The 27,823-nt window shown below is 34.2% G+C and overlaps 2 protein-coding genes across 2 annotated transcripts; one reads left to right on the forward strand and one right to left on the reverse strand.

Moving 5' to 3' along the window:
• The first annotated feature begins 6,429 nt into the window (after window positions 1-6,429).
• LOC101222501 (VIN3-like protein 2) lies at window positions 6,430-10,837 on the forward strand. The gene is made up of 5 exons (XM_004148282.3): window positions 6,430-6,698; window positions 6,863-6,940; window positions 7,639-8,311; window positions 8,786-9,105; window positions 9,294-10,837. The coding sequence occupies exons 2-5, from the start codon at window positions 6,916-6,918 to the stop codon at window positions 10,478-10,480; spliced, it is 2,205 nt and encodes a 734-aa protein (XP_004148330.1). The 5' UTR covers window positions 6,430-6,698; window positions 6,863-6,915; the 3' UTR covers window positions 10,481-10,837.
• Window positions 10,838-12,309: 1,472 nt separating this feature from the next.
• Window positions 12,310-26,960, reverse strand: LOC101222265 (adagio protein 1). The gene is made up of 2 exons (XM_004148281.3): window positions 26,189-26,960; window positions 12,310-14,589 (listed from the first exon to the last, which is right to left on the reverse strand). The coding sequence occupies exons 1-2, from the start codon at window positions 26,413-26,415 to the stop codon at window positions 12,981-12,983; spliced, it is 1,836 nt and encodes a 611-aa protein (XP_004148329.1). The 5' UTR covers window positions 26,416-26,960; the 3' UTR covers window positions 12,310-12,980.
• Window positions 26,961-27,823: the final 863 nt, after the last annotated feature.

Consider the following 27,823-nt stretch of genomic DNA (forward strand, 5'->3'; position numbering starts at 1 on the left):
ATCATCTGTTAAATTTTTCTTAAAAGAATTGCATTGCACGTGTTTAATAATTTTAAATAATGAGTGAAATTGTAATTTCCATAATTGTTTGCTATTGTGTTCGCAAAATTAATAATAACTCTAATAAATTATTTTCAATTTATTAAAAATAGAGTGAAAGTTTGACAAACGTTTTTAATTAATTTTGTTGTGTTTAATACTTAAAACTATTTATGAAAAAAGAGTTAAAAAAATAGATCAAAGTTTACCATCTTAAAATATTATCCAAGTTATACAATCCACAAAAAGGAGAGAACAATAACGTTGAAGAACCTTTCGATTTATGAAGGTTGCGAAAACTTGTGGGGTTTTAAACATTTTAAATTCTATTATTAGTTTTAACTAAATACAAAATCATAAATGTTAATCTTAACTTATTTGTCACAAAATAAAAGAGTAACTTGTAGTTATTGCCTTTGTTGTATTTTTAAATTTTTTTATTTAAATTTAGAACATTACAAAAATAAACAATTTATTATTTAGAGAAATCAGATTGTATAGTTAAATAAAATTGATATATTTTAATTAATACAAAACACAAAGAAGTATGATATTTTTCCTAATTAGTGAAAAATGTAAAGGATAAAATTGTCGATTTTTTTTTTCAAATAAACTAGCTCTCTAATAATTTGAATGGAATATTACTTAATGTAACTATTATTTTAATAATGTTTCAAATTTTAGTTTCTTCAATACTTCAATGACTTTATTGTATAAAATATCCATGAAGTTCGAATTTTATAGTTTTTAATTTAATTTATTTTTGTAAAAAGATTATTTCAATTTAATTCTCTAGTTTTAAATACTTTTCAATAAGGTTAAAGTAGTCAATATTAAATTTACGTGACATAATATTTAATATATGAATGATAGAATATTACTTTTTTTTTTTATCAATATTGGAAAAACAATAATAGAGAAAAAATTAAAAATTCTACAAATATTTTAAATTTTTTTATAAAATAAGGACGTAAATATCAAGTAGTATATATCTTTTTTCGTGAGAATTGTATTTTTTAATCATCCATGCATAGTCCTTTTATATTTAAAGAGCTTTATTATAACATAAAGAGCTTTATTCTAAAATGTTATGTATGACTACTAAAAGAAAAAAAAAAAGTTGTGTAAAAATGGCTAATGTGAGAACAAAACACTGAAATCCAAATAGAAAAAAGAATAAAGCGTTTAGATGTTGGTAAAGATTGATAATAAAGAATAATTATTTTACAGTGGTAGATATGTTAGAGTTATAATACCTTTTCGATTATATAACTTCTAAAATCTGACTTTTAATTAAATTAATGAAATGAAATCTTTAAAATAATAGGATGGTGAGGTGTATGGTGTAATACATTTTAAATGTAACCGTGCTTGAATTTTTATGAGTATTTTAGTCTAAGAATGAGTATTGTAGTTTAAAATTGTTTTTGCAAAACCATGAAATTAAATGGATATATGAGATTTTATTTTAATATAAAAACCACTCGAAAAACCTCCTTTAATTGAAAAATTGTAAAAAAATATTTAATGATTTTTAGTGATTTTTTTTCTATTAAGTGTAAATATCTTATTATTATTTTTATTTTTAAAACCCCTCTATTTAATTAGAAACTTTTTATTAATTCATATTTTAGGGTGGTTTAAGAAATTACGGTGAATTAATAACAAAATCTTTTATAAGTTATTAACATTATTTGAAATGTTTTTTTTTTAAAAAAATATATTTGAACGCTTTTTTAATCATTTGCTTAAAATTGTTTAGTTATTTAAAGTGGTTGAATTAATGGCATAAACTTGACATTCTAAAAAGATGAAGGTGTGTTTATAAATGTTTTTTTTCCCTTCAGATTCCTACTTTTTATATATTATAGATTTGTATTTATACTCTTTTTTTAGTCAGGTTAAATTATTATATTGAGGCTAAATAGTTAGTTTCCTAAACATTATCAAACTGTGATTATAACTAAATCAATTAGTGACTCAAAAACACTCCCGATGTTAGTTTTTAGGTGTACATAGGTGTTTGCTTCTAGGTGTAAGTAGGTATGTGGGGTTTATGAGTTTTATGTAACTTTTAGAGGTTCTTTTTTTCTTTTTTTAATGAATGATACAATATTTTGATTCCAATCAAAAATGGTTTCGAGTTTCAAATTTAACGAGAAATGATAGGTGCATGTGATTTTATTCAAATATCCTCATTTTAGTACGCTTCAAACACTCTTCTTGCGTCCATGTCTTGATCCAAATCCCACTCTCCACTAAAGTTCCATGCTCAATCCCGCTTGACGATCCACATTTCTAATTGCGTTTCTTGCTCAACGATTCCACTTTTCGACACGTAGGCTCGTTAAATCAGTTGACTTTTTGTATTTTCTGTTTTATGTTTTCCAAGTAGAGTTCTCAACAAGAAGTGTTTTCATTAATATCACAATAAGTGTTTATCAATTTCTATTATTGATAAAATATAACACTTTGTTACCTTTTATAAATATTTTGGTTTTTTTTGTTATATTTGAAAATGTCCCTTTAATAAATTTATTTTAAGATTTTAAGATTTGAAGTTTGTTTTAAGTAAACATAGGAAACAATTCGCTCCAATTTTTTTTGTTCTTTCCTTTGTGATTTTTTCTTTAATCCTAACAAACAAATTTACCTCGGGATGAATTCAAATTTCACTTATGAGTAACTAATGAAGGTAAAAATAAAAGTGTTAAAAGCTTGGAAGGATTGTTCTACAAAAGAAAAAACTTCAAAATAAAATTGAAAAACTAAACCCATTCTTCAATACTTAGTTTTACAATTTAATTTTTTTTAAAACAATAATATGGAAGATTTGTGAAGTTTAAGACCAATAACAACACCACCAATAATAAACCATCAAAGCTAAGTTGAATAATGTAAGGCATTGAATTGAAACTTTCACATAAATATGTAAAAAACTAATTAATTAAACTCAAATAATGAGTGGAAATAGGTAATTGTAACTTGTGAGTAATGATTCTATTTGGAGGTATTTGCCTCGAAGTCAACCATTGTGAGAGTACTCATTGAGAGTTTAATCTTTTTGCAAAAGAGAAAAGATAATCTAAAGAATTATGAAAAAAGAAAAGCATTTTATATTCCTCATTTGATAGAGCCATGAATTAAATACAAGTTTTAGTTGCAATAATTAGAATCTGGATGACTCACTCTTTCTCTTAAAATATTCTCTTTCTTTATGTGTTAGCTTAGCCTATATATATCATTCATATATATCCAAAAATGGTGAACTCAATTTATATGTTTTAGGATTTGTTGGTTGCCTAAAAAATTTTCTTTTTTCATCTAAATATGTCAACTTTTAGACTTTTATTTTTACTTTTTAAAAAATATATAGGATTATTGTGCAGACTTTCAATACGCAATTACGAAAACAAATTAGGATTCTACCCAATTTCAATGTTTAAAACTATATCCACACCTATTCAACTTTTTGTTTCTTGGAGAGCTAATTGATCAATTTTTTAAAATTATTTTAAATATTGATATAAAATTAGTGATAATTAATTTAGTTCTTTTAAATAAATTAATAGACAGTAGCATTATACTCAAATTTATATAGGTTGGGATGTTAAAAGAACTAAATTGTGATTAAATTCAAATTTTAAAAATAAAATAGCAACATTCTTTTATTTATATAAAGTTTGCCAATTCTTTTATTTTAAAATACTCATATATTTTATTTTTGTGGGTTTCCATTCACTGGTTTTAGAAAAACACAACTTTTTTTAGTCATCACGTTGATTAATTCTACATATCAATTTAAAACAAAAGTCATATACCAATTCCAATACATTTCTAACAATTTTGTTAAGAAAAAAAATTGCCTTTAAAAAACCCATGAGCTATTTTACAATTAGTATTTAAAAATTGATTTTAAAAACTAAAGAAATGAAATATGCCTAAGAAAAATATATGACAAAAAAAAAAAAAAAGATAAGGAGTAATGAAAGGCAAAACAACTGCCGACAAATTGAGGATAGATTTGAAGCCGTTGTAGAATTTAATTATCAATTTGGCTTTGCTTTCTATACATTATGCAATCCACCTACTCCCTTTTACATTTATTTTATTTTATTTGTTGAATTATCAATGTATCAATTTTATAGAAATGTCGACAAAAAATATTGATACAACGTCGAGTGATGTTGTATAGCTTTTCCTTTTTACGTAATTAATGATTAATTTTTTCAATAATATATAATTCATACTTTCATTCATTCTTCATGATTATCATAACAAACATTTTTCCTATCTCAATTTAATTACAAGTTTATATTTAGTTCACTTTTTAAATTTTGTATGTGTCTAATTAAATTATTATTTTTTTTGTTTGATAAAGGTTTGAATGGTAAAAATTGTATATTAGGATTTTCTAGGGAGAAGAAATAGGTTTAATGAATTTCGAAGTTCTATTACTATTTGATGGAGTTGATTTACTTTGGATGGCTACAATAAAAATAGATTCTTGCAACTCTAAAATATTAACATAAACAAATTTATTGCCTTTGTTTTTGTAGTACTTAGAATCCACAGAAAAGTGCATTAGATGACATATCTAAAATCTGTCGATATTAGTTTTGTATGCATGTCTTTTTAATATGGTCAACAACAAACATTAATTGACGTTTGTTATAATCTATTACGATAACATTTTTTGACATTGAAAAGTTGTCTCAAAATTACATATACTGACATTAATTTAGTCATTCAAGATTGAAGTTTGATTGATGACATTATAGATTTTAATGTCAAATAGATATATTTAATCATAACATATGTGAAATGTCAAACGATGTTGAAAATGGTATGAGTTGATGTTTGTGCTTCTTGAGTTCTTCGTTGAATTAGTTCTACTTGAAACTCATTAGGACAATAGTCTGTTTTTTTTTTCGAGAAAAATACATTGTCTATGCTAATAGTAAAAGCTTGACCTATTTTATTGGATTCTACTTAGAAAAAAAAATCCTAACATAAAATGTTGTTTGTTTTAATAAATGCTTCTTTTCGACACAAAACATCAGTAAGAATTTTTATCGAATAATTTAAAATTTTCTTTATTATTTAGGTTAAATTTAGTTTTTTGAATCATGTCACTTGTTTTTATAGAGTTCAAACATAAAAATATCACATTCTTACCCGCTCTTTATTCATTCCACCTTTTAAAATAATACGCTCTACGTGACAAAATTTCTTCATAACATCTTCCTAATTTTTGTTTTTTGTTTTAGCGAGGGGGATAGACATCAATTAAATATAACTTTACTATACATATATCACGTACTGTTTTTATTTAACATGTAAAGTTTGATTACAGAAAAGTCTTAAACAACTTCTTTTGTCACTTGAGAATTTTCATCTAATAACTAGCTTTTGACATCATTCTATTACTACTAGTTAAGAAAAAGATTTAGAGGTAAACTTCAATTCCCTCACAAAATGAATGATAAAGAGAGAATAACCCACATAAAAAATTAGATAATTTGTTTATAATAAAGCCATGTCTTATGTCCAACATCTGATGTATGGGTTTCCACTGTAAAGATGAAGATTACAATGTAAAGAATTTTTTAATTAAAAAGAAGTTGCAATCAATAATGAACCTGTATCTCTCTACCTAACAACCTTGATGAACAATATATAATGATATACACCATCATACATGATTTTTTTTTCAAGATAAATCTTATGGTTTTTAAATTTTCTTAGCAAAGTATAATAGTCTGCACATAAGAAAATATGGTAGTTTTACTTCTGTATGTGTCAATGAACAAAGAATCCTAGCATTCAAGTGTGAACTCTTTTGTTTTGTTTTTACTTATCAAGTTGATAAAAATGGTCAACTTCCTATCTTCTACTGTAAGATCAATAAAAATAGATTATTTGACCTTCCCATACTTCTATTTTACATTTTTTACCAATTTAATATTATTCTATATCCATCAACAATTTTTATTTTTTTTTATCTCAAATTGATAAAAAAAGAAAAAATGTTCGATACATTTTAAGTTTTTTTTTTTTTTTTTATCTTTATTTTGTCGACCAACTATGGTATCGATGTTTGTCCCATGGCAAACTTTTGTTTTTCTAAAAGAACTATCTTCTTTTTACTATGTATTGAAAGAAAACAAATATTAAAGTTTTACCTTAATATTATTGTTTTTATTTAAAATGAAAATATTTCTCATTTTTCTTAAAGAAAGTCTATCTGTCTTAATATTCTCGATCTCATCTTGCCTCATTTGGATCCCTTCTTCTTAGTTCTTACATTGACCAATTGATAACAAATACAAAAAGAACTGTGAAAGAAAAGAAATTATATAATGGGTGCTTGGGTTTTGCATTGCAAATTTCCCCAACTCGTCAATTTTGCAACTTTTCAAACTGCCACCCAAAAAAAATTGCATCTTTAATAACAAATTGGACACTTTTTCACTTGGGGTCCTTCCTTTTTGCTTTCTTTTTCCATTCCTCACTGTAAATCTCTCTCTCTCCTGGGTTTTGGTTTCTGAAAAGATAAAAAAGGACCCATAAAAGAATTAGAGAGAGAGAGCTTTCTCAGCCTTCAACCTTCATGATGGGATCTTTGATGGTGGCGGAATACAATGTGTCCTTTATTGGTACTTGTGATTCCGCTCTCTCTTTCTCTCTGAATATACCTAATTTTTTTCCTCCTACTTCTCTTAATTTTATGGTTTTCTTTTTTCTCTGTTCTCTTCTATTTTCAGGAATTATATATGTGTTTGTGTTTTTTTTCTCCTTATTACTTTTACTTTTTTTGCAGGTTTAAAGATGTTGGTCTTTTGGTGGTAATGTGGAGGCTTGAGTACTTTCACCATGGCTGCTGATTCTTCCTGTGATGGTACCCTTTTGATGCATTTTCTTCCAGATTTTGTTTTGTGTTTCTAATTCTTTCATTTAAATTCTTCTGGGGTTTTGTACTGTGTTGTTTTAGTTTTGGTTTTGGTATCTGTCTGGTTTTGGGTTTTTGTTTTTAGTGGTATCTACTGACGGCTTTCTTTTTTAGGCTTCTCTGGGATTAGAAGGTTTTGTTTTTGCATTAGAGTTTTATTACAAGGAGAATTTTCTGTGTCCTTGAGGTCGGATTTGACCGAAAATTTGGTTTTTGTGGCTATATAGTTCATTGTTTTTATTTCTTATACCTAGAACTTCCAAGTTATCTATCTTTGAGTTGGTCAAGTTAGAGAAGAAGTGTATGTTATCTCATGGTAGGAAGGGGCATGGGCTTGTATGCCAAGTTTAAGGAAAATTTTTCATATAGTTGTCATATACTGTAGGGGGTTTGGGAGATCTAACCCAACCATAGAGACATAATTGAGCTTTATGTAATCATATAGGGATCAAATTGAAATCAAACAGAAATCTTATGACTAGGATGGTAATTTGGCAAAAAAAATTTATGTGTAGTTGTTGAATTTCTTTACATTTTTTGATCCTATGCATAAAAGTTCGTGTTTATTTTGCCTCTAAACCTGGCTGTGGTGTAGTCAAGTGTCAATAAATTGGTACTCATTGGATGTTGATTATACTACCTCCTAGGTGCTATTTTCGACTCGCCAAAATGTAGTAAGTTGACTATGCAAGAGAAGAGAGAACTTGTACATGAAATTTCAAAGTCAAATGTTGCAAGTGAGACACTGCAGTCATGGAGCCGTCAAGATATTCTACAGGTCCTGTGTGCAGAGATGGGGAAAGAAAGAAAATATACAGGCTTGACGAAGCAGAAAATAATTGGGCATCTTTTGAGACTTGTATCCGAAAAGAAGTCTTCCGTGTCCGAGGTTTTGAAAAATCTTGAGCCACAGTCTCCTTCAGGTGGTCATAAAATTACCAAAAGGCAGAGGAAATCTGAGCATGTAGCTCAACTTTCTGTTCCTGCAACGGACTTTCCAACCAGCAGTTCTCATAATGATTTGGTTAGTACAGCTTGCTGCAAAAACTTGGCTTGTCGAGCGACTCTAAATCCAGGAGATGCATTTTGTAGAAGGTGTTCATGCTGCATCTGTCGTCAGTATGATGATAACAAGGATCCTAGCTTGTGGATAAGTTGCAGTGCAGAGCCTCCATTTCAAGGTGACTCATGCAACATGTCATGTCATCTTGAATGTGCTTTGAAAGATGTAAGATCGGGAATTTTGAAAGCTGGACGAAGCAAGGGAATTGATGGGAGCTTCTACTGTGTGTCTTGTGGGAAATTAAATGATTTGCTTGGGTAATAATCTCTTCTATAGATTTTTTTTTTTTCTTGTAGTCGCAGAATCAGTAGTTGAATTACTCTTATATTTTCGTATTTCTAGTTTTCAGACAAATATGAAAGGAGCTTTTTTGGGTTCCACAGATCCTTCAACTGTGAGACCTTATAATATAACTAACTTGTTATATTCATGTTATCAGACCCAATCCAATTCTTCTAAAATATTATCAATTTTCCTCTTCTTGATGAATTAATGTAGTTGTATATTCTTGTTGATAAATGGGACTTCACTTCATAAATAAGTGGCGGTTTCTACATTCTTCTTTCTCTTGATGAGTACGGCTGTCTTGTAAGCCTTCTGTTCCTGTTGTTCAGCATCTTCTTGAATTGCAATTTTGTTATTGAATGATGAAAAACCAAAGTTAATTGGCTAGGATTGTCTTCTGTTCACAGAAAGAAGCAAGGGGATTTGATTTGTTTTCCTTTCTTCAGGTGCTGTAGAAAACAACTTATTCATGCAAAAGATACAAGAAGGGTCGACATACTGTGCTATCGTGTCTCTCTGAGCCAAAAGCTTCTCCATGGAACTGAAAAGTGTAAAGTGCTTTATCAGATTGTTGATGAGTCTGTGAGGAAGCTTGAAGAGGAAGTGGGACCAATAGCCGGTGTACCAGTAAAGATGGGTAGAGGTATTGTTAACAGGCTTTCATCCGGCCCTGAAGTTCAAAAACTCTGTGCTTCTGCTATTGAGTTATTGGACTCGATGGTCTCCAGCCAATCCTTGCATCTTTCACCTAATCCTGACGTTCAAGGTAAGATTATGTTAGGTAGATCCTTTCTTTAAATTTTAACATATTCTTAATAGGTTTTCAATTCTCCTGCTGCAAATTTATTGTTTTTTTTTTAACATTTGCGAAGTTTTTTTTTCTTTTCTTATTCCCATGCAATTCTGTTTTAAGTGTTTTCTGTCAGTATCTGATTTAGTTAGCTAGCTTTGCAGATGCAAATTTTGTTCCAGCAAACATGATTAGATTTGAAGATGTTAAGTCAACATCCCTCACTCTAGTTTTGAGTTACGAAAATGGATCCTCTGAGAACCAGATCGGGTTCACCTTATGGCATCGTAAGGCAGATGATGCAGATTACCCGGCAGAACCAACATGTATTCTACGACAACCGAAGGCGAGGTGTCTTGTGATGGGACTATCACCTGCTACCAAATATCATTTCAAAATTGTTCAGTTTGAGGGGACAAGGGAGTTGAGGGAATTTGAAGTTCAGTTCTCAACAATTGGGGAGGTAGAAGAGAACCCAGGCTGTTTAGAAATTGAGAGAAGCCAAAGTCATGCAACCAACTGTAGCGACCTTTCTAATCCTTCTTCAGTTGAAGACGAAACTACTGACATTCTTCCCTATGGTGATCGGACCAATAACCTAGGAAAAAATTCCCCTGCCTATTCAAAGGGCATCGAAATACTTTCCTCGGCTATATTATCCACTGATGCTTTTAACCTCAGTGACAATGGTGAAGAAGGAATGCCTGCAGGAACAGTTTCTGCTCTGAATGAGGCAACTGCTGCAGGAATGGTTGGTTTGATTCCCAACTCTGCTGGATCTAAGCTCGAGAACAGGCATGGACCAGCTGCCCCAAAACTCAACACTGATAATCAGTTAAGTACCCTTGTTCGGTCTGGAATGGATGGCCAGCAATTTGTTAGCTGTTCTCAAGATGGTTTGCCTATTACTCCCTGCAAGCTTGAAGTGCTAAAGGATAGTCTTGGTAGGGGTGAGAGACCAAAATCCAGCTGCAAGGACCAGGAAAATAGGACTCGAAAAGGAGGGGAACCCCAAGATGGTGGCACATCAAAGATGAGAACTGGGGAAAGACAGGATGACAAATGTGCTGAAAACGGTGTTTCAGATCGGGATTTCGAGCATTATGTGAAGGTAATTAGATGGTTGGAGTGCAAGGGTTATATCGAAAAAAATTTCAGGCAGAAATTTCTCACTTGGTACAGCTTGAGAGCATCCCAACAAGAAGTTAAGATTGTGAAGGTGTTTGTTGATACCTTTATTGAAGATCCAGCGTCTCTTGCAGAACAACTTGTAGATACATTTTCAGAATGCATTTCAAGCAAAAAACCGACGACTACACCGCCCGGGTTCTGCATGAAGCTGTGGCACTGATTTACCCACTCTTGTAATCTGCTATGAAGTTGTAATCCATAAGTGTTGAAAGATATATTGGTAGCAATTCTTTGAACATCAGAAAGGTATTCTTAGTTCAGACTCAACATTTCTGTTCATCATACTTGTGACCATGTAAATATTGGTATTTTTCATTTCACTATATGGTCTGGTGGATTTGGTTATAATGTGAGGATCAATTTCTTGAAATTACTGTTTGACCTTTAAGTTTAGCATTTCTTTTTGGTACACAAAAGTGACTTTTTTATCATCATTGGTCGGCTTGGCTAAATATTTCCATGGCCATATGTTGTACACAGAAATCATGGATTTAGTAGATATTATTGATTTTTCCAATCATGGATATACAGAATACACTCTCCTTACCTTTTTTCCTCTCTTGGAAACAAGTCTTAGAACCAAAAAATTATTTTGTTTATTTCGTGATATTAATCTATACCCTTGATCTAAGAAGTGACTAACTCAGTTTCTGTAAATCGATCATCCTATTATTTATGGGCGAAAAGAGTGCTCGGATTCTTAAAGGTACCAATTAATGATTGTTCGATTTTACACACTTGCTATTGTTGAATTATTGAACTAAAATGAATAAATAATAGCAATATTATGAAACCTACAACATTCTAATCTTTGATCTAAAATTGTTTGATAAGTCATTCTTTGTTGTATAGATGTTTGTCTAGTAATATTATGTTCTTGTGTCGTTCTCGTCTTAAAAGAAAAGAAAGAGAGAAATTAGAACATCATTTAGATCGTTTGAATTCAAATTTCATCTATTTCTTTTCATTCACTTACAAATTTCATCCAAGTTTTTCTCCTCCAAGATTTTGATATAAACATAATAACTATTTTATTGCATATTCTCAACAAAATTCAAAAGTACAGGGGTAGGCCTACCCAATTATTTTTTTCCTTTGAAATGTCTTTTCTCTACCTTTTTTCCTAAAATATAATACTAAGATTGTTCAACATTCAAATCTTGGTTGATGGAATGACATACACACAAATTAATCTAAGCATTTTATGTTATTTATCGATACATAGAAATTATATTTATATGAATATTATATTACAGATTTAATCTCTCAATTTTTAAATTAACGTCTGCTAGATTTGTGTCTAATAATTTGTGCATTGACAAATTGTAATCATAAAATAACTGGTGTACAATCCTTGATTATCAAAATTCAAAGTTGATTTATGATTATCCTTGGCTTGAATTTTGAAAATAGTTTAGGTTTAACTACTAATAGTAGTAATTGATATAACAGAAAACGACGATGTTGGTTCCAAGTACAGCTACTAAGATCCAAGTGCATCTACTAAGATCCAAGTAACCAGAATCTGCCATAATAGTTAGAGGAAGGTTGGAATGTTTAAAATGTCTAGATTCATGTCAACAAGTTAATATTCTTGTCATATGAGATCACAAATAAATTTCCACAACTGGGCACAATAAAAGTAACATAACCAAATAATTTTCTTTTCATGAGATTTTGACTTTATTTCAAATATACATTCAAACTCGAGAGTTTCATTATTACACTTGAGCTCTAAAAAAAGTTGAAAAATATTGTACCTTTAATTTCTTTTCACAAAAGCCGTCTGTACTTCGTGGGAAAAATGCTTTAAATTCTCAAAAGTTTTATCAATAACCTAAAATTAACACGAACGCAGTTCTTTGAACATTTTTTAACACAAATAAAAAGCCTATTTCTGATTAGAAAGCTTTTGTTGATGAATGAGAGCTGTGATGGTTGGTTGAAAAGAAAGGTAAAAGCAAGAAAAGAAATGAAGAAAAGTGAAACTACACAGCCAACCAGAGAGACAGCAAAATATATAAATAAGATAAGCAGAGTGTTTACTTTTACAGAAAAAGAGAAGGGGGGGTTTTGGATGATGCCTTTTTTCCTTCTTCCTTCAGTGTGGCAATGTGTTTTTGCTTCTATATCACATCTTCTTGAGGCCAACCTGAGCAGAAAGTTATTACAGACAGACATGGACTCAAACTCCCCTCTTTTGCCTTGTTCCAAATCCTATAGAATCTGAATTAGAGACCAAAATATTCTTATAATATAAATAAGAATATGCCCTACTTATATTATATAAGATCATTTAACCTATCTCTCTAACCTACTATGGAAGAAGAATATACTTCATTCTGCATACAGAAGAAGAAAAAGATTCTTGCTAAACCTCGCAGAGAACACACACAAGAAACGGGTATCGGCGTCACTCGTTGAAACTGAATTTAAAGTTTTATTCTGAGTCAGAACAATTCCTTACAAGAATATGCACTTTTGGAACAAACATCTAATATAGAGTCCTGACCAGAGCAACAGCATTTCTGCCAACACATCAATCTCTCATAAAGATCCCACAATCTTGCAATTTCATGGCTCTCTCAAGTGTTTGTTTCTTTTTTTGTTTTCTTTTTCCCACCATAATAACTTCCTTGATGATTCTACACTCTCTTCAATCAGATGACAGAACTGGCCAATGATAGTTCATGAAGCTCACTTAGCATCCACTCCTCTCCAGTTTGACCACCAAGGACTATTGCCCTGGTTCCCCCAACGACACACGTGCTGTGTCCCCATGCGAACCTTGGAGGCCGCCCAGGTACTTTCAATATTCTCCAAGTTGGTTTCTCTTCTGTTGGATCAAGGAGATAAAGCTGCGATGCAGAGTGAAGTCCGGCAACTGAGCCACCAAAAATTAGTATTCTGCCACCTGGGAGACTCACAGCAACATGATCCAGTCTAGGTGGAGGCGCTACCCCTCCTGGGTTTCCAGCACCTGGGACTCCACTTCCAGCTACACATCTCCAACACGGCTCCTCCTCACTTAAATCCATTGTGAAGACATCACTTGATCGAAACCGTAGAGGCCCACTTTTCGCTAAACCCCCAAACATCAAAATCTTCCGGCCACCATATACAGATAATGTGTGCCCCAACCGAGAGGGAGGAGTCCAAGTTACAGGTATCTCCCTCCATATGGGCTTTTCCATTGAGAGATCGAGCAGAAAAGTATCACTAAGAAGTACTCCAGAATCTGCACAACCACCAGAGACTATCAACTTGGTGCCGTCAAGCGTGCAGGAGCTATGCCACGATCTTGGGAGTGGAGGAGCCAATCCAGATATTTCACGCCAGGCAGGAGGACTGGCGTCCAAATCCAACAAAAAGACATCATTAAGCAATCCCTGTCTACCACAACCTCCAAAGACCACTAAATGAGAACCATTTACACAAGAAAGAGTATGACCCCATCTACCAGGAGGTGGAGAACTAACTTGAACATGCTGCCACTCTGGTTTACTAGAATTTAAGTCTAGTACAAAGGTATCATTCATCGGTTGCATATTAACACCTTCCCCACCAAATAGCACAACTCTATTACCAACTGCACAAGCACTAAAGTTGCAACGTGAGGGTTCGACAGATCCCCCAACGGTCAGCTTCCTCCAGGCAGAAGCTTCAAGAGTTGTCAATTCTCTAGCTAACCGGCCCCAACCGAGTGTTCTTGCACCAGGCACAGTCTCTAGAACACGTGTTGTTTCACTACCCCATGCATTTTGGCAGACCATTCTCCAGAGATCCTCATTCTTTGTCAGCTCATAAAACCGCCTACAGACAGATCCCACTGATGCTATATCCCTGGGGGTCAATCGTGAAAGTATTTTCAAAGATATCACCTCATCACTTAATTGGAGAATACCACATACACCACGACAAATATTTCGGTCCCCAACAGATGTAAAGCGAAAAGATGAAAGTCCAGAACAAAACTTATCAGATGATTTTGCTAACTCCTTTGTTGTAGAACTGGTCACTGGTCCCAGATCAATATCGGCTTCTGTGAAGAATTGGATACCAATAACATGAGTAACTGTTTCATCATCTCCATAGATCGGTGTTAACCTCAATTTATTCATTAATGGGGTTCCATCTTTTCTAAAGTTCAATAATTCTCCTTGAAATTCAGTGCCATCCTCTAGACATCTTCTTATCTCTGAAACCACTGATGAGTCCACCAGTGGGTGCCTTCTTTTTGCAAATGGACCTCTACATTGCAAGAATCGACTGCAAGAACATCACAAATGCGTTAATGATCAACTATAAAGTAAATATGAATAAAGAACATCAACATGGAGAGAAACAATAGACTAGAAACAAAATAAAGAGAAGAGGAAAATGAGTGAAATAAACAACAAATGCAGTCTTAACAAAAGAATCACCTAGAAGAACACTGAGGCTGTCAAAACAGTAATAAGAGAAGTTGGGTTACCTAAAAGCTTCTTAGGGGTCGTTGCCCTCAACAAGGAGAAAGTTGTAGCTGGTGAGAGTAAAAGGTCCTTGGGTGTGGGATAAATTAGGAGTGGTCACAAGATTGAGGCATAGCTGAAGTGGGTATGTCTGGCTCACTAATCAATAACTAAGCTAAAACTTTAGCTGCCTTGGCCCCGAGAAAAAATTATGAATTCAAGGGTTAATACAAGAAATTTATCAACTCCAAATATTGCAAGGTCAGTCTCTTGAAAATTGATTATTGGTTTATATTGGTGGCTATTTGGACTCCTTGAGTTGGAAAAAATGGGAAATGTAAGGGTTGGTCTTTGAGCTGGATTTCCCTATTCAACAATAAACGACTTTACATTGTAGATGAAAAAGATAATAGTAAAGGGCAACTACCTCATACAAGGAGAAAAACAAACAACAAAAAACCAACCAAATAAAACGGCCTAAGACAGCAATCCCCAGAAGAAAGAATCCAAAAGCAGACCAATGAAAGACCCATGAGCTAACCAAAACAACCAAAAGAGGAACACAGAAACTATTCCCACACACACAAACTGAGCTAAAAATTTAAAATCAGCAAACAAAAGAATGAGAGAAAAGACAAGAAACTTCAAGGCCTTTGGGTATTTTAAATGCCATACCTGCCCTTGCATCTGATAGGAATAAGCATAATGCCAGCTTGATTTAAGTAATCAGGAAAATTGGGTTTTTCAAGACTGTACGTAGGGATAAAAACGATTGGAGTAACCATTTTGCTTAGATCAAGGACTGTTTTAACCAGGAATGCTACAACTGATGAAGAGTTCCTTACTCTTCCCATTCCCTATAATTATTCTTTTAACCAGGATTGTTCCAATCAAGTAACACCACTCACACCAATCTCATTGAACGGGAAACAAATACTTTGTTGAAAAAAAGACCCATGTGGGGGTTCTCCTTGCACAAATAGATCGAGAACACACGTTTGAGATTGAATGGACCAATATCAATCTGAAAATGTTCAGCTAGATTTAGAAGAATAATAGTTGTCCTCACATTACGTGAATTCAGTCTTCATAAGAGTATTGGCATAGGTCTCACCAACTAGGTAATGTATGTAAGTTGTAACCAATTACCAACCTAATCGATCAAATTAGTTGTCTCGTTACTAGAAACTTAGACTACAGCTAAAGAAAATGCAAAGAGTTAGAAAAAGAAAGAGACTAAAATTGAAATAGGATGAAGAGAGAAGAACCTAGTAAAGACTGAAATGGAAAGAGAGAAGAAAAAATTGGGGGGAGAGAGAGAGAGAAAGGAAGAGAGCGCTAACCAAGGATCTAAGCTGTGGCAGGGCAAGCTGGTGGCTAATTGAGAAAGAAGCAAAGAAAATCAAAGGAGAGGAATGTTTTCGCAGCAAAATGGTGGTAGAAATTGACAAAGTTAAAAATATTCGTTTTATTGTGTGCTTAAAAATTTAATAAATAACGAACTTGGAAAAAAATTCCAAAAGAAGCTCTGAAGACAGGAGAGTGCCATTCAAAGCTTCAGCTCCATGGAAGGCACCTGCTTCAAACGTGCCTTCCTAACAGCACCTCACTTCTTCAAAGCAAGGTGCCGCTGTTGCACCTACTTTATAAAACACTGAGCCAACCTAGATATTGGGGTGACCTTTGGTTGGAGTTTGCCTTTTCCATCAGTCGTATCAACCACTTTCCTCCTATTAACAAAATGGAATAAGGAGGTTACAAAATCCTGTAAAAGCTACCAAAGTTGAGGGATTAACTTGAAGGTTGAATTCGAACACACGACTCACACTTTCATTGGCAACCTACATGATAACCTGGCCGTTCAAGAACAACAAAAAAGTATCTACGAATGGAATGGCCAAACTCGATTCCAAGTATGAGGTCTTCTTAAGTTTCGGGTTAAATTAAAATGTCCTTAAAATGTTATAAACCAAGTTCACAATGCTCATTTAGCTTTGGGAAAAAGAGAAAATAAGAAAGCAGATTGACCCAATGTAAGCCTACTGATCCCAGATGTTACTTCAATGCAAGCTTAATAATCACTTAGATACTAACAACTTCCATTATTGAAAACTCAAAAGCATTTACTCTCATATACATCTAAAAAAGTGCTCCATTACTCGAAAAGTCCTTTATTTTCTTTATGACCATATTGTTCATCCTGTGGAAAGCTCTAACAAAATACATCCACATGGTCTTCTTTTCTTTCTTGAAAGGGTCTCCAACCAGAGTTTAAAAAAGGTGCGATGAGTAACTTCTCAAGGCTGTAAAACAACAGAAAAAGAGAACCCTTCCTCAAAACTGTTGGGTAAATTCAAACAGCAGGAAAAGGTGTTTCTATGTTTTTCATACGAAGCACCCGTGGGGGAAGGCACTCATGAAAGGCATCCTTCTCTTACCTTATTATAATATCAAACAAGTTATAGCAAACTTGTCGATAGAACAAAACAGAAGCTTACCACTGACGACTTGGAAAATTTTCCATTCCAGGGCTAAAACTATAAACATAGTTTGTCCATTGTGCTGTTTAGTCAATGATTGACTACATTAGTCAAGGAGAATGAAATACTGGGTTATCATCTAGTGGCATAAATCTTTCCTTAGGCTTCTCACTAACAAAAATAGAAAAACTTGTAAACATAACAACACATTCTTGAATCCAGTTTCACTGCCTTCCATCAAACCCTCACGAGGAAAGCATCAAATAAATCATTATCCCCACCCACCAAGCATACTTGAGGTTCTAGTTGAAGACAAACCCCGTCCATTTTCTCTTCCATTTCTCAACCAACTCATTAGCAAAAGCTTTTCATTGAATTGCCAATTGATAAAAGCGTTATGGAAGAAGTCTTGAACAATACCAATTAGTGAGAGTTGGAGAAGTGATCACTTTTTTTCTTTTGATAGGAACCAAAAACAATTCATGGGTGTGGTGAAATAGATACACAAGGTCCTATCAAGAGGCATTTATAAGAAGCTAGTCCATTGCGTAGTGAGAATAGTTAAGTTGTTTTTTTATGGAATCAACAGCATTCATTGAGAAAAAAATGAAAAAATATAAGGACGTACAAAAAGACAAGTCCCATAAAAGATCCCCCTAAAGAAAGGATTCCAACAAAAGACAAAAAGGAATCAATTAACCATCATGGTTTCACCTAGTAGTAAAAAAGGAGACATAATCCCAAAGTTAACTAAGAGGTCATGGGTTCAATCCATTGTCACCACCAACCTAGGAATTAATTTCCTACGAGTTTCCTTGACTCCCAAATGTTGTAGGGTTAGGCAGGTTGTCCCGTGAGATTAGTCGAGGTGTACATAAACTGGGTCAGACACTCGCAGATAAGAAAAAGGAGATCGGTGACTAGTGTTTAAATTATTGGGCTTGGCCCAAGGAAGGATTTACCTCAATATCCTTTCCTTTTTTATGTAACCTATTTATCTTCCCTCTTGCATTTTTTATTAATATGAGAAATTAATAAGAAAGTCAATCGTGGGATTTCTCCCAGTACTCGGGTTCCCATGTAACTCAGTGTCTACTTTACTTTACTGCTTTTAACGTGGTATCAACAATGTAAAGATGAAACCCTAGGTACAGGTGTAGATAAAACCTAAACAGAGACAGCCGTCGCCGTTGCCGTCGCCACCAGAGAAAAGCTGCTCTACCAGCTTCAGAAGACGCCGATAGTCACAGTGGGCCTATCCTCGGAGTCAGCCGTGCAGCCCAGTGGTGGAAACTAGTCGCACGCGCTTCAACTAACCGGCGTGCCGCTGCTGCCAGGCGCGTACCCTAAAAACCTCTCAACGCCTCCATAGCCTGTCTACTCCCACTTGTCTTCCCAAGTCCAGGAAAAATAACCTTTTGGTCAGCCGCACCTCCACGTGCAGCTGCTGCCCTTGGTTTTTATGGACTGTCATTTGATTCTTTACAGCAGTCGCACGTCCATGGTACCGAGATTGATCAAGTCCATAATAAGTCAGGGTTTGAAGTTGGTGAATCTTCGATGCAATCCAAGCCAACCGACTTGCCAGTGTATTCCAAGAACCTAGTAACGTCACTCCTTAACCTGTCCTCAAATTATATAACAAGTTCTTTGGCACCATCTACAGGTGCCTTTCCAGAAAGCCGAAGGGCCAAAATTACTTTTACTGGTCTCAATCAATCAAGATGTTTCTTTAGGGTTGTCAACAATTCAATTTTCTGACAGGGGAGACTCTCCGTCCCTCACCCGATGATGCCTTGGAATGGCCCTGGAGAGGGAAGGACTCATTTATTCGGTCCATGTTGATTAATAGTATGAAACCAAAAATAAGCAAGACTCTGCTTTATGCATCAACTGCGAAGGATCTACGGGACCCAACTCAAAAACTTTATTCAAAGCGTAAGAACACTTCTCACTTGTATACACTGAGGAAACAAGTCCATGATTGTAAGAAGGAACTCTGAATGTAACCTCCTACTTCAATAAACTTTCTCTACTCTGGCAGGAGATGGACCCGTGCAGAGAGACAGTATGGGATACTCCTTCGCAGAATGTTTTGCATGTGCCTAACATTTCCTATAGTTTTCTATCTTAATCACTCGTGAGTTGAACTACAAAGCTACTTTCTTACCTGAATCTGTTTCTTTTCAGGACTTGAGCTCAGAAAGGATGATTGACACTACCTGACATAGCAAGAGACTCTATCTACTTTACGGTGATACCTTTGTTAGGCCTAGTAGTCTCTCTAGGACTAGTTTATTGTCTTCATATTTTACTATTCCAAACAAGATTGTATGATGTGGCATTTTTGGTTGGGCCACCCAAACTTTACATATATGAAGTATTAATTTCCCCATCTCTTCTCTAAAGTTGATGTCTCCTCTTTGTCTTGTGATGTGTGTATTCGGGCCAAACAACATTGGGACTCCTCCTCACAGCCATATAAACCAACCCAACCGTTTACCCTCATCCATAGTGATGCTTGGGGTCCATCCAAGGTCACTACCTCCTTTTGAAAATGGTGGTTTATGACTTTTTATTGATGATCATACCCGCCTTACCCAAGTTTTTCTTATCATTGATAAATCTAAGGTTTCCTTTGTTTTCTAGAACTTCTATCACACGATTGAAACACAATTCAATGCAAAAATTGTGATTCTTTGGAGTGATAATGGTCGGGAGTTTCGAAACCATACCCTTAGTGTGCTCTCCATAAGGGACATAAAACTATGGGATGTAAATGGGTGTTCATCCTCAAATAGAAGGCAGATGGAACCCTTGACAGACATAATACGATGTTAGTTGCAAAAGAGTTTCCTCAAACCTATGGTGTTGATTCCTAAGAAACGTTTCCCCCAATTGCTAAACTAAATACAGTTAGAGACATGTTATTTGTTGCTGTGAACAAAGACTAGCCTTTGTATCAGCTAGATGTTAAGAATGCATTCTCGAATAGAGACCTGAAAGAGGAAGTCTATATGAGCCCCCCTTTAGGGTTTGAAGTGCAGTTTGGTCATCAAGTTTGTAAATTTCAGAAATCTGTATATGGACTGTAACAGTCACCAAGTGCATGGTTTGATAGGTTTATTACCTTTGTCAAGTCCCAAGGGTACAATTAGGGGCACTTTGACCATACTTTGTTTACAAAAGTCTTCAAGGTTGGGAAGATTGCAGTATTGATTATTTATGTTGATGACATCGTTCTATCTAGGGATGCCACTGTTGAAATCATCCAACTGAAAAAGAGGATGGGTTATAAGCTTGAAATCAAGGACTTGGGATATCTAAAATATTTCCTTGGGATGAAGGTAGTTAGATCTAAAGAAGGTATCTCTATATCTCAGAGTAAGTATACCCTTAATTAGTTGATCGAGACAGGTATGCTAGAATGTCACCCTACTGATACTCTCATTGAATTCAACTGTAAACTAGGAAATTCATGTGATAAAGTTCAAGTTGATAAAGAAAAATATCAGCACTGTGTGGGTAAGTTGATTTACTTGTCTCATACTGACAATATACTTCCTATGTTGTAAGTGCCATTAGCCAGTTCACACAAGCTCCCTATGAGGAACACATGGAGGTGGTTAACAAAATCCTTAAGTACATAAAAACAACTTCGTGTAAAGGATTGATGTTCAAAAAGAAAAACATGAAAGGTATTGAGGCCTATATTGACTCTGACTGTGTAGGGTCTGTTGTTGACAGGAAATTCACCTTCGGTTACTGTATCTTCGTACGGGGCAATCTTGTAACTTGGAGGAGTAAGAAGCAAGGGGTTGTGGCCAGACATAGTGCTGAGGTTGAGTACAAAGCTATGAGTTTGGGGATATGTGAGAGAATTTGGCTCCATAAAGTTTTATTTGATTTTCATCAGGAATGTGAGGTTCCAAAGAATAATATGACAAGGCAGCTTTTAACATCGCCAACAATTCAGTTCAACATGATAGAACTAAACATGTGGAGATTGATCGACACTTCATTAAAGAAAGATTGGACAATGATAGCATATGCATTTCATACATTCCCTCGAGCCAACAGGTTGTTGATGTTCTCACCATAGGGCTTCTCAGGCAGAATTTTGACTTTTGTGTTGGCAAGCTGAGTCTCATTGATATTTATGTCCCAAATTGGGAGGGAGTGTTAGAATTAGTGGTCTTAGCACAAGGAAGGATTTATCCTAATATCCTTTCCTTTTTTTATCATAAGTTGTAACCTATTTATCTTCCCTCTTGTATCTTTTGTTAATACGAAAAATTAATAAGAAAGTCAATCGTGGTTTTTCTCCCGGTACTCGGATTTCCACGTAACACAGTGTCTACTTTACTTTACCGCTTTTAACAAGTAGTTAATTGTAATTACAAAAAGGAGATCAACTCGCTTTTAAGGTCAAGCTAAGAAGATTATAGAATCTATAAAAGTCTAAGTGACATGCTTTTGTCATTGAAGATACGACTGATTCGCTCAAGCTGAAAACTCCAAAACAAAACCCTTGTGCAATTCAATTTCTAGGAGTATTCATGGGGATAGGACAGACCCCTCTGCATTACATCTCCTCGTTTATTCCACTATTTGCTATGAAAAACCATTGCAAACCAATTATAAACCAAGTATCGAGTTTGTGTTCAATCAATCCAATTAAAATGTTGCCAACCATTCCAAAAAGACAAGGAGAGAGTACATCTTTAAGGTGCAACCTTTGGTCCTTCACCCCCTTTGGACTACAATTTAGAAAAATAGAAAATTTTGTGTTAAAAATGCAACCCTTAATCTTTTGATTCCATTTCACCTGAAACTTTGTTTTCCTTGAAAACCATAAGCAAAAAGTCACAATCTGCCGTATTACTTTGCTTTTGTCTACTGCTTTTTAATGGTGTAAAACAAAGCAATCTTTCTTCCATTTTAGCTTATCCTTTTCAGTCAGTAATTGGTGATCTTTTTTGTAATCACCTTTACATGTTTGGGGTTCTCCCCTAATTTCACTTATCAATAAAATGTTTCTTTTACTAAAAACATCACAACCAAATATGATCCTCACCATGGAGTAGTAGATGGTCAAAATCCTTGAAAAAAACATTTCCAATGAGCTCCCGTTCTTTTCTCAATTTGTTTAATGTTCCACAAGTGATGGGAGGGATACTTATTATTGATGGGATAAGTGGTTGGAAGATAGACCTCTTTGCTCTATGTATTAAAAATTGGGTGGCAGATGTTCACTCTCATCTTGCAAGCACTCTTTCTCTATCGTCAGAGTTTCATTGCCTATTGTCCAATAAGAAACGAGACATTACAGTTGCTTTATCCTTGATCAAGGACTTGAAGATTAGTCGAGCAAGAAGAGACATCCGTCTTCAAAAGTCCAAATCCCACATAAGTAGTTTCCTCTTTTGATGTCTAGGGAATCTGTCCCTCTAATGTGTTTCAGAGGTGAAATTCTGCCCCCCAAAAAGTTAAAATTTTCATGTGATGGGCGTTCAAGAAAAGTTAACACCATGGATCGGTTAATGACAAAGTTGCCCAGTTTAGCAAAGTTGGTTTGATGCCTTCTCTGTTGGAGGGTAGTAAAATAACTTGATCATATTTTTTGGAACTGTAGTGATTTGGAGTTTTTTGTTTTAGGCATTTGGCTTCCAGTTTACCAAACATAGTGGTTGCAAAGAGATGGTCGAGGGTGCTCCTCTTCCATCTGCCTTTTCAGAAGAAAGGAAAGTTGCAAGCTTGCCTTTGTTATATTCCCGTAATTTTCTCTATGTTACTTGATCGGAACGAATCTCCTTCAACTGCACTTTATTGTGCCTTCCATCCAGGTCTCATTCAGTTTCTCTATTTTCCACCTCTATGATTCAATATTCAACTAATTTCAAACATTCATCACAAATCTTACTTTCCCAATTGATCACATAAAACGAATTAATAGGATATACACTTCTTGTGTTTGTGTGCTCTCAATTGCTTCATCCAATGTACAAATGCTATTTCGTGATCTTCTTTGATTTGTTTGAATATCTCAACATTTTTTTCTCAAGCACAGATGGTACAAAATGGTCCATGCTGATGAGTCCATTTTTCAAACTTGAAATTACTCATACAAGAATGGACTCAAGGCCTTTATAAACATGTGGCCACTGCCCCTGGCCACTATTTACAAAGTAATTGGAAATTACACTACCTTTAAGGCTGCCATTCAGCTTCTTCTACCTACAAAGAAGGTTTTGGCCCTGACCTCTCTAACAAAAATGAAAGGGAGGTTGGGACCCTTTGAGGAGAGAGGAATAATAAGGCTTTTCAAGGTGCGATAGGGACTCAAGTAATCATCATTTTAAGTCTTACGTACTTGATTGGAGGGCATTTGTTAAGTTTTGCTCACTTTCTGTGAACTTAATTTCTTGTACGCCCTTGTATACTTTTATTTGTTTTCAATGAGTTTGATTCTTCATTCAAGAAAGATCTTCAATATACTAGTAACCAAGTTGATAGGCCGGAAATTCCTACCTTTTCTACTTCTTGTTTCTCATTAGCAATTGAAGTCTTTCTATGGGGGGATTTAAAATACAATTCACTGGAAAATCCTTTAACACCTCCATGACCTCATCCTTGAGGGGAAAAAACAAAATTTTGTGAAAAATGTCATCTTGAAAGTTGAACCCATCTTGATCAATGATTTTGTCTAAACTCTTCAAAGCCAATAAACCGTCACCTCCTTCAAAAGGTATTTTGAGCCAAATACTCCATTCTAGAAGCTTGGGTGCCAACACACCATTTCTCAAATAAATCTGCACTATCTGTTTGTAGTGTAGAGCTTGCTAAAGAAAGACACAACTTCATCATAAGCAATGAAAACTTGCTAAATTGTCATCTCACTAAGTCAACCAACTTTTTTACCTCTGTAGAAATCTGACTTCCTCTTTGTGACTTAACTCCATAAATTTCTATTTGAGAATGATTGTCTTCTCCCTGTCCTCAACCAACAACCTACCAAGAAGTATTCAACAAGTTGGTCAACCCTAGACTTCTTGAAATTCAATAACCAATAATTGAAGATTCCAGTTCATGTATTTTATTTGAACCATTTTACAATCAAGTATTAAAGTTGCATCATGACTTTGTAACTCTTTCACCTTTCTTTCAATTTGGGGGGTTGCCACTTTTTATATAATTCATTCTACCAACTTCAAGCACTGAAGATTCCAAACTAAGCATGAAGATTACAGCCCAGCCTTCAGAGCGCAATACACACTAGATCACTAAAATATCTAAAAGCTTGCGCCTTGAAATCATAAGAATCTTAAGAATTGCATCTTCTACAGCGCTGAAGATTACAGTCCAGCCTTCAAAGCGCAATACACATTAAATCTCCAAAATATCTAAAAGCTTGCACCTTGAAATCACAAGAATCATAGGAATTGCATCTTTTACAGCCTCAAAAGCAGTCAAAATACCTCCCCCACATTGCACACAAGTACAATTATAACAATACGCCTGATCCTTCATTCCAAGAATACTGCCATAGTACAAAATCCTGCCGTTGGGTCTTTCTAATACCTCAAATGCAACTCATATCTTCTAAATTTTAGCAAATAGAAAAACTTTAGCCTCAAAAGATTTCTATGATATGCTTCTCACTATCCATGCAAACCATTTGACACTCTTACAAATTTAGCCATATAATTGGGGTAGAAAGTAGTGATTACAAGATAGGAAAAAGTATTTAAATAAGCACCAATATTCAACACCTCTGTCAAGTCAACAGAGAAAAGGGAAACCTAAATGGAATTGCTTAGCTAAAATGAGAATAATAGAATACAAGAACAAAAAAGGTCATTCTTTGATGCAAGAGCTTGATAGAAATTGCAATATGGATGTTAAGGCACAGGATGATTTCTTACGAAACTTGCATTAGCTTCATCAATCCCTTTCAGAGTCAATCACTTCATGGTAAGAGAACAAAAATATCCATAGTTGTTGGGAAGCCTTTCATTTATGATACTTCTGCTCTACTTGTAAAGGAGTGTTCATTTATAGGCACAATATTACCCATGCACCTTATCGTACTATCCCCATTCTTTGAAGATACATCTCATATTGAGCAAAGAGACACTTTATGGAAACTTGTATGAATAGAATTCTTCAAACTCCAAACTGATTACAAAAAGTCCCAACAAATCCAACTGGCAAGCTTTTATTGTTTAATCATTTCGAGTCCAGCTAAGGAGATTTAGGCAAGGGCCCTGTCTCTGCCCGGTTTATAGTTGTCTTTTAGTCTTTTGTTCATGATAGGTTGCTGACGTGAAGGTCTTAAGTTTTGGACCATTTTTACTTTCTCAATGTCTTTTCATTTCTCTATTTTTCGGATATGATGAAGATGCTAAGGGGGTCTCAACCTAGTTGAGATGTCCGAATGAATCTACTAATCCCTAGTTCTTTAATTGCTCGTTGTATAAACTCTTGTACTTGAGTTCTGTCTCAAATTTTATAATAAATGCAATTCATTTCCTTTAAAAAAAAAAACTCACAACAAATCTAAATTGTCACAAGAAATGAAATGCAAAGATGTAGAACGTTGCCATATCGATCATACCTTCCAGAGAACACACTATGGTTTCCAATAACCCGCAGCTAATAAACACAGACCAAAAACTTGCCAATTCATCCAATCCAATATTAAGCTAACTGACCAATTTAAACCAATTAAAGATAAACTAGTTCCAAGACTTCCTATCCGCCCAGGAAACCCAAGACACAACTACAAGACACATAAAAAACAAATGCCATCCTATCTCTATTTTACCCAAGGAAGAAGAAAAAAAAAACGCATTCAACTGCTAAATAAGCTCTAGAATTAGAACAGAAAAAAGGCACTGAATCAATATAATACAACTAATTTTACAATAAACTGACCAATTGCGACCAAGCACTTCCTCCGCACGATATCCAGTAACCATTTCGAAGACGGTGTTGACATAAATGATGGGATGGTCAGGTTCAAGAGAATCGGTAACGACGAACCCACATGGCGCTGTTTGAAATAAGTTCTCAACAGGGAAAGGAAGAGGCCCACCATCGTTGAGTAAGAATCCCTCCTCTTCTTCGTCTCCGCTCAGATCCGAATTGCTATCCCACTCCATTTTCCTTTCTTCCAAAACCCAAATATTATCTTCAACCCATTTACAGATATCTCCAATTAGGAAGAAAACCCAGAAAAAATTCCGGCGATCGGAGCCCAAAAAACAGGGTTTTAGCTAAAAAAAACGACCAATTAAGGAGGTGGGAACACTCGACAACCGAAATTGAAGAAAGTTGTGACGGTTTCACAGAGGGGAAAAAGGATAAACGAGTGGTTGGAAAGGGTTCGACAATTTTAGCTAAAAGTTTAGCTCTGGTATAGATAGATAGAAGAAGAAAGTGGATTTTGGGTTTTGATGGGGTTAATAAAAACTTGATTTTGCCTTTCGTGTTCGCTCTTCACCGCCCTCTGATGGAACAAAAATCAGAGGGATGACGAGAAACTGGGTGGTTAAGGCTTAAAGCAAAGGAACGGCCTTTATGAAATCTGGATTTTACTGTGGCTAAGGACCAAATAATCGAGCTACACAACGCGAGCCTTGTCTTGGCTTGGCTTGGCTTTCATTGAGCTTTAGGTCTACGCTAACTCTTGTTTGAGATTGAAAAAAAAGGGTATCTCATTGTGTTCTTGTTTCTATCTTCGTTCCACCATTTTTTTTCTTCCCTTTTTCATGCTTTCATTTTCCCACGCTGGATGCTTGGGGACCTACTCAAATGCCACTTCTCACATGTGGGGTAATTGACCACAAATAAATGTCTTACCAAATGAATATGAATATAACTCATCCATAAATTTATTAATATAAATTTTGAATATGATGATACTTGCTCTATATTGAAATGTTATTAGTTGCACGTGATATTTATTAATGTCAAATTTATTTTGAAAGAAATATCTTAGGTAGATTTATTATGAGTAGGAATAAGTAAAATATGTAGTTGATGAATGCTTTTCTTTAAAACAACCGGAGGTAGGAGATTCAAATATGAGTTACTAAGTACTGATATTCCATTCCTATGTCTTTTGAGCAGTTTGTGTATTAAGATACCATCCTACACTAAATTTGGTGTTTTTTTAAAATAATAATAGTAAATTCAAACACTATTCTTGAGTCTGGTCTCTAACTCATTTTATTTTGTTTTCTTTTTATAGTTTTCTTAAAAATAATTCAAATTATTTTCTTTTAAAATGTGGTAAAAAATCTGAGAAAACAAATATAAATTAAAAAAAAATGTAAAAAATGGTCTATTTGGAAACAGTTTGATGTTGAATTTTTAAAAAATTAAATCTATAATCACTCATCTCACCTCTAAATTTCTTATTTTGTCAATCTATTTTTACCAATATTTTTTAAAACTCAAAATAGTAATTTAAAAAATTTTATTTTTGTTTTTGAAATTTGACTAAAAATTTAACTCAATACTTAATAAATATGAAAATCTTCCCATAAAAATAAAAATAAATATACT

This window comes from Cucumis sativus, chromosome 2 (genome assembly GCF_000004075.3).
Source record: "Cucumis sativus cultivar 9930 chromosome 2, Cucumber_9930_V3, whole genome shotgun sequence".
NCBI classification, from domain to species: Eukaryota; Viridiplantae; Streptophyta; class Magnoliopsida; order Cucurbitales; family Cucurbitaceae; genus Cucumis; species Cucumis sativus.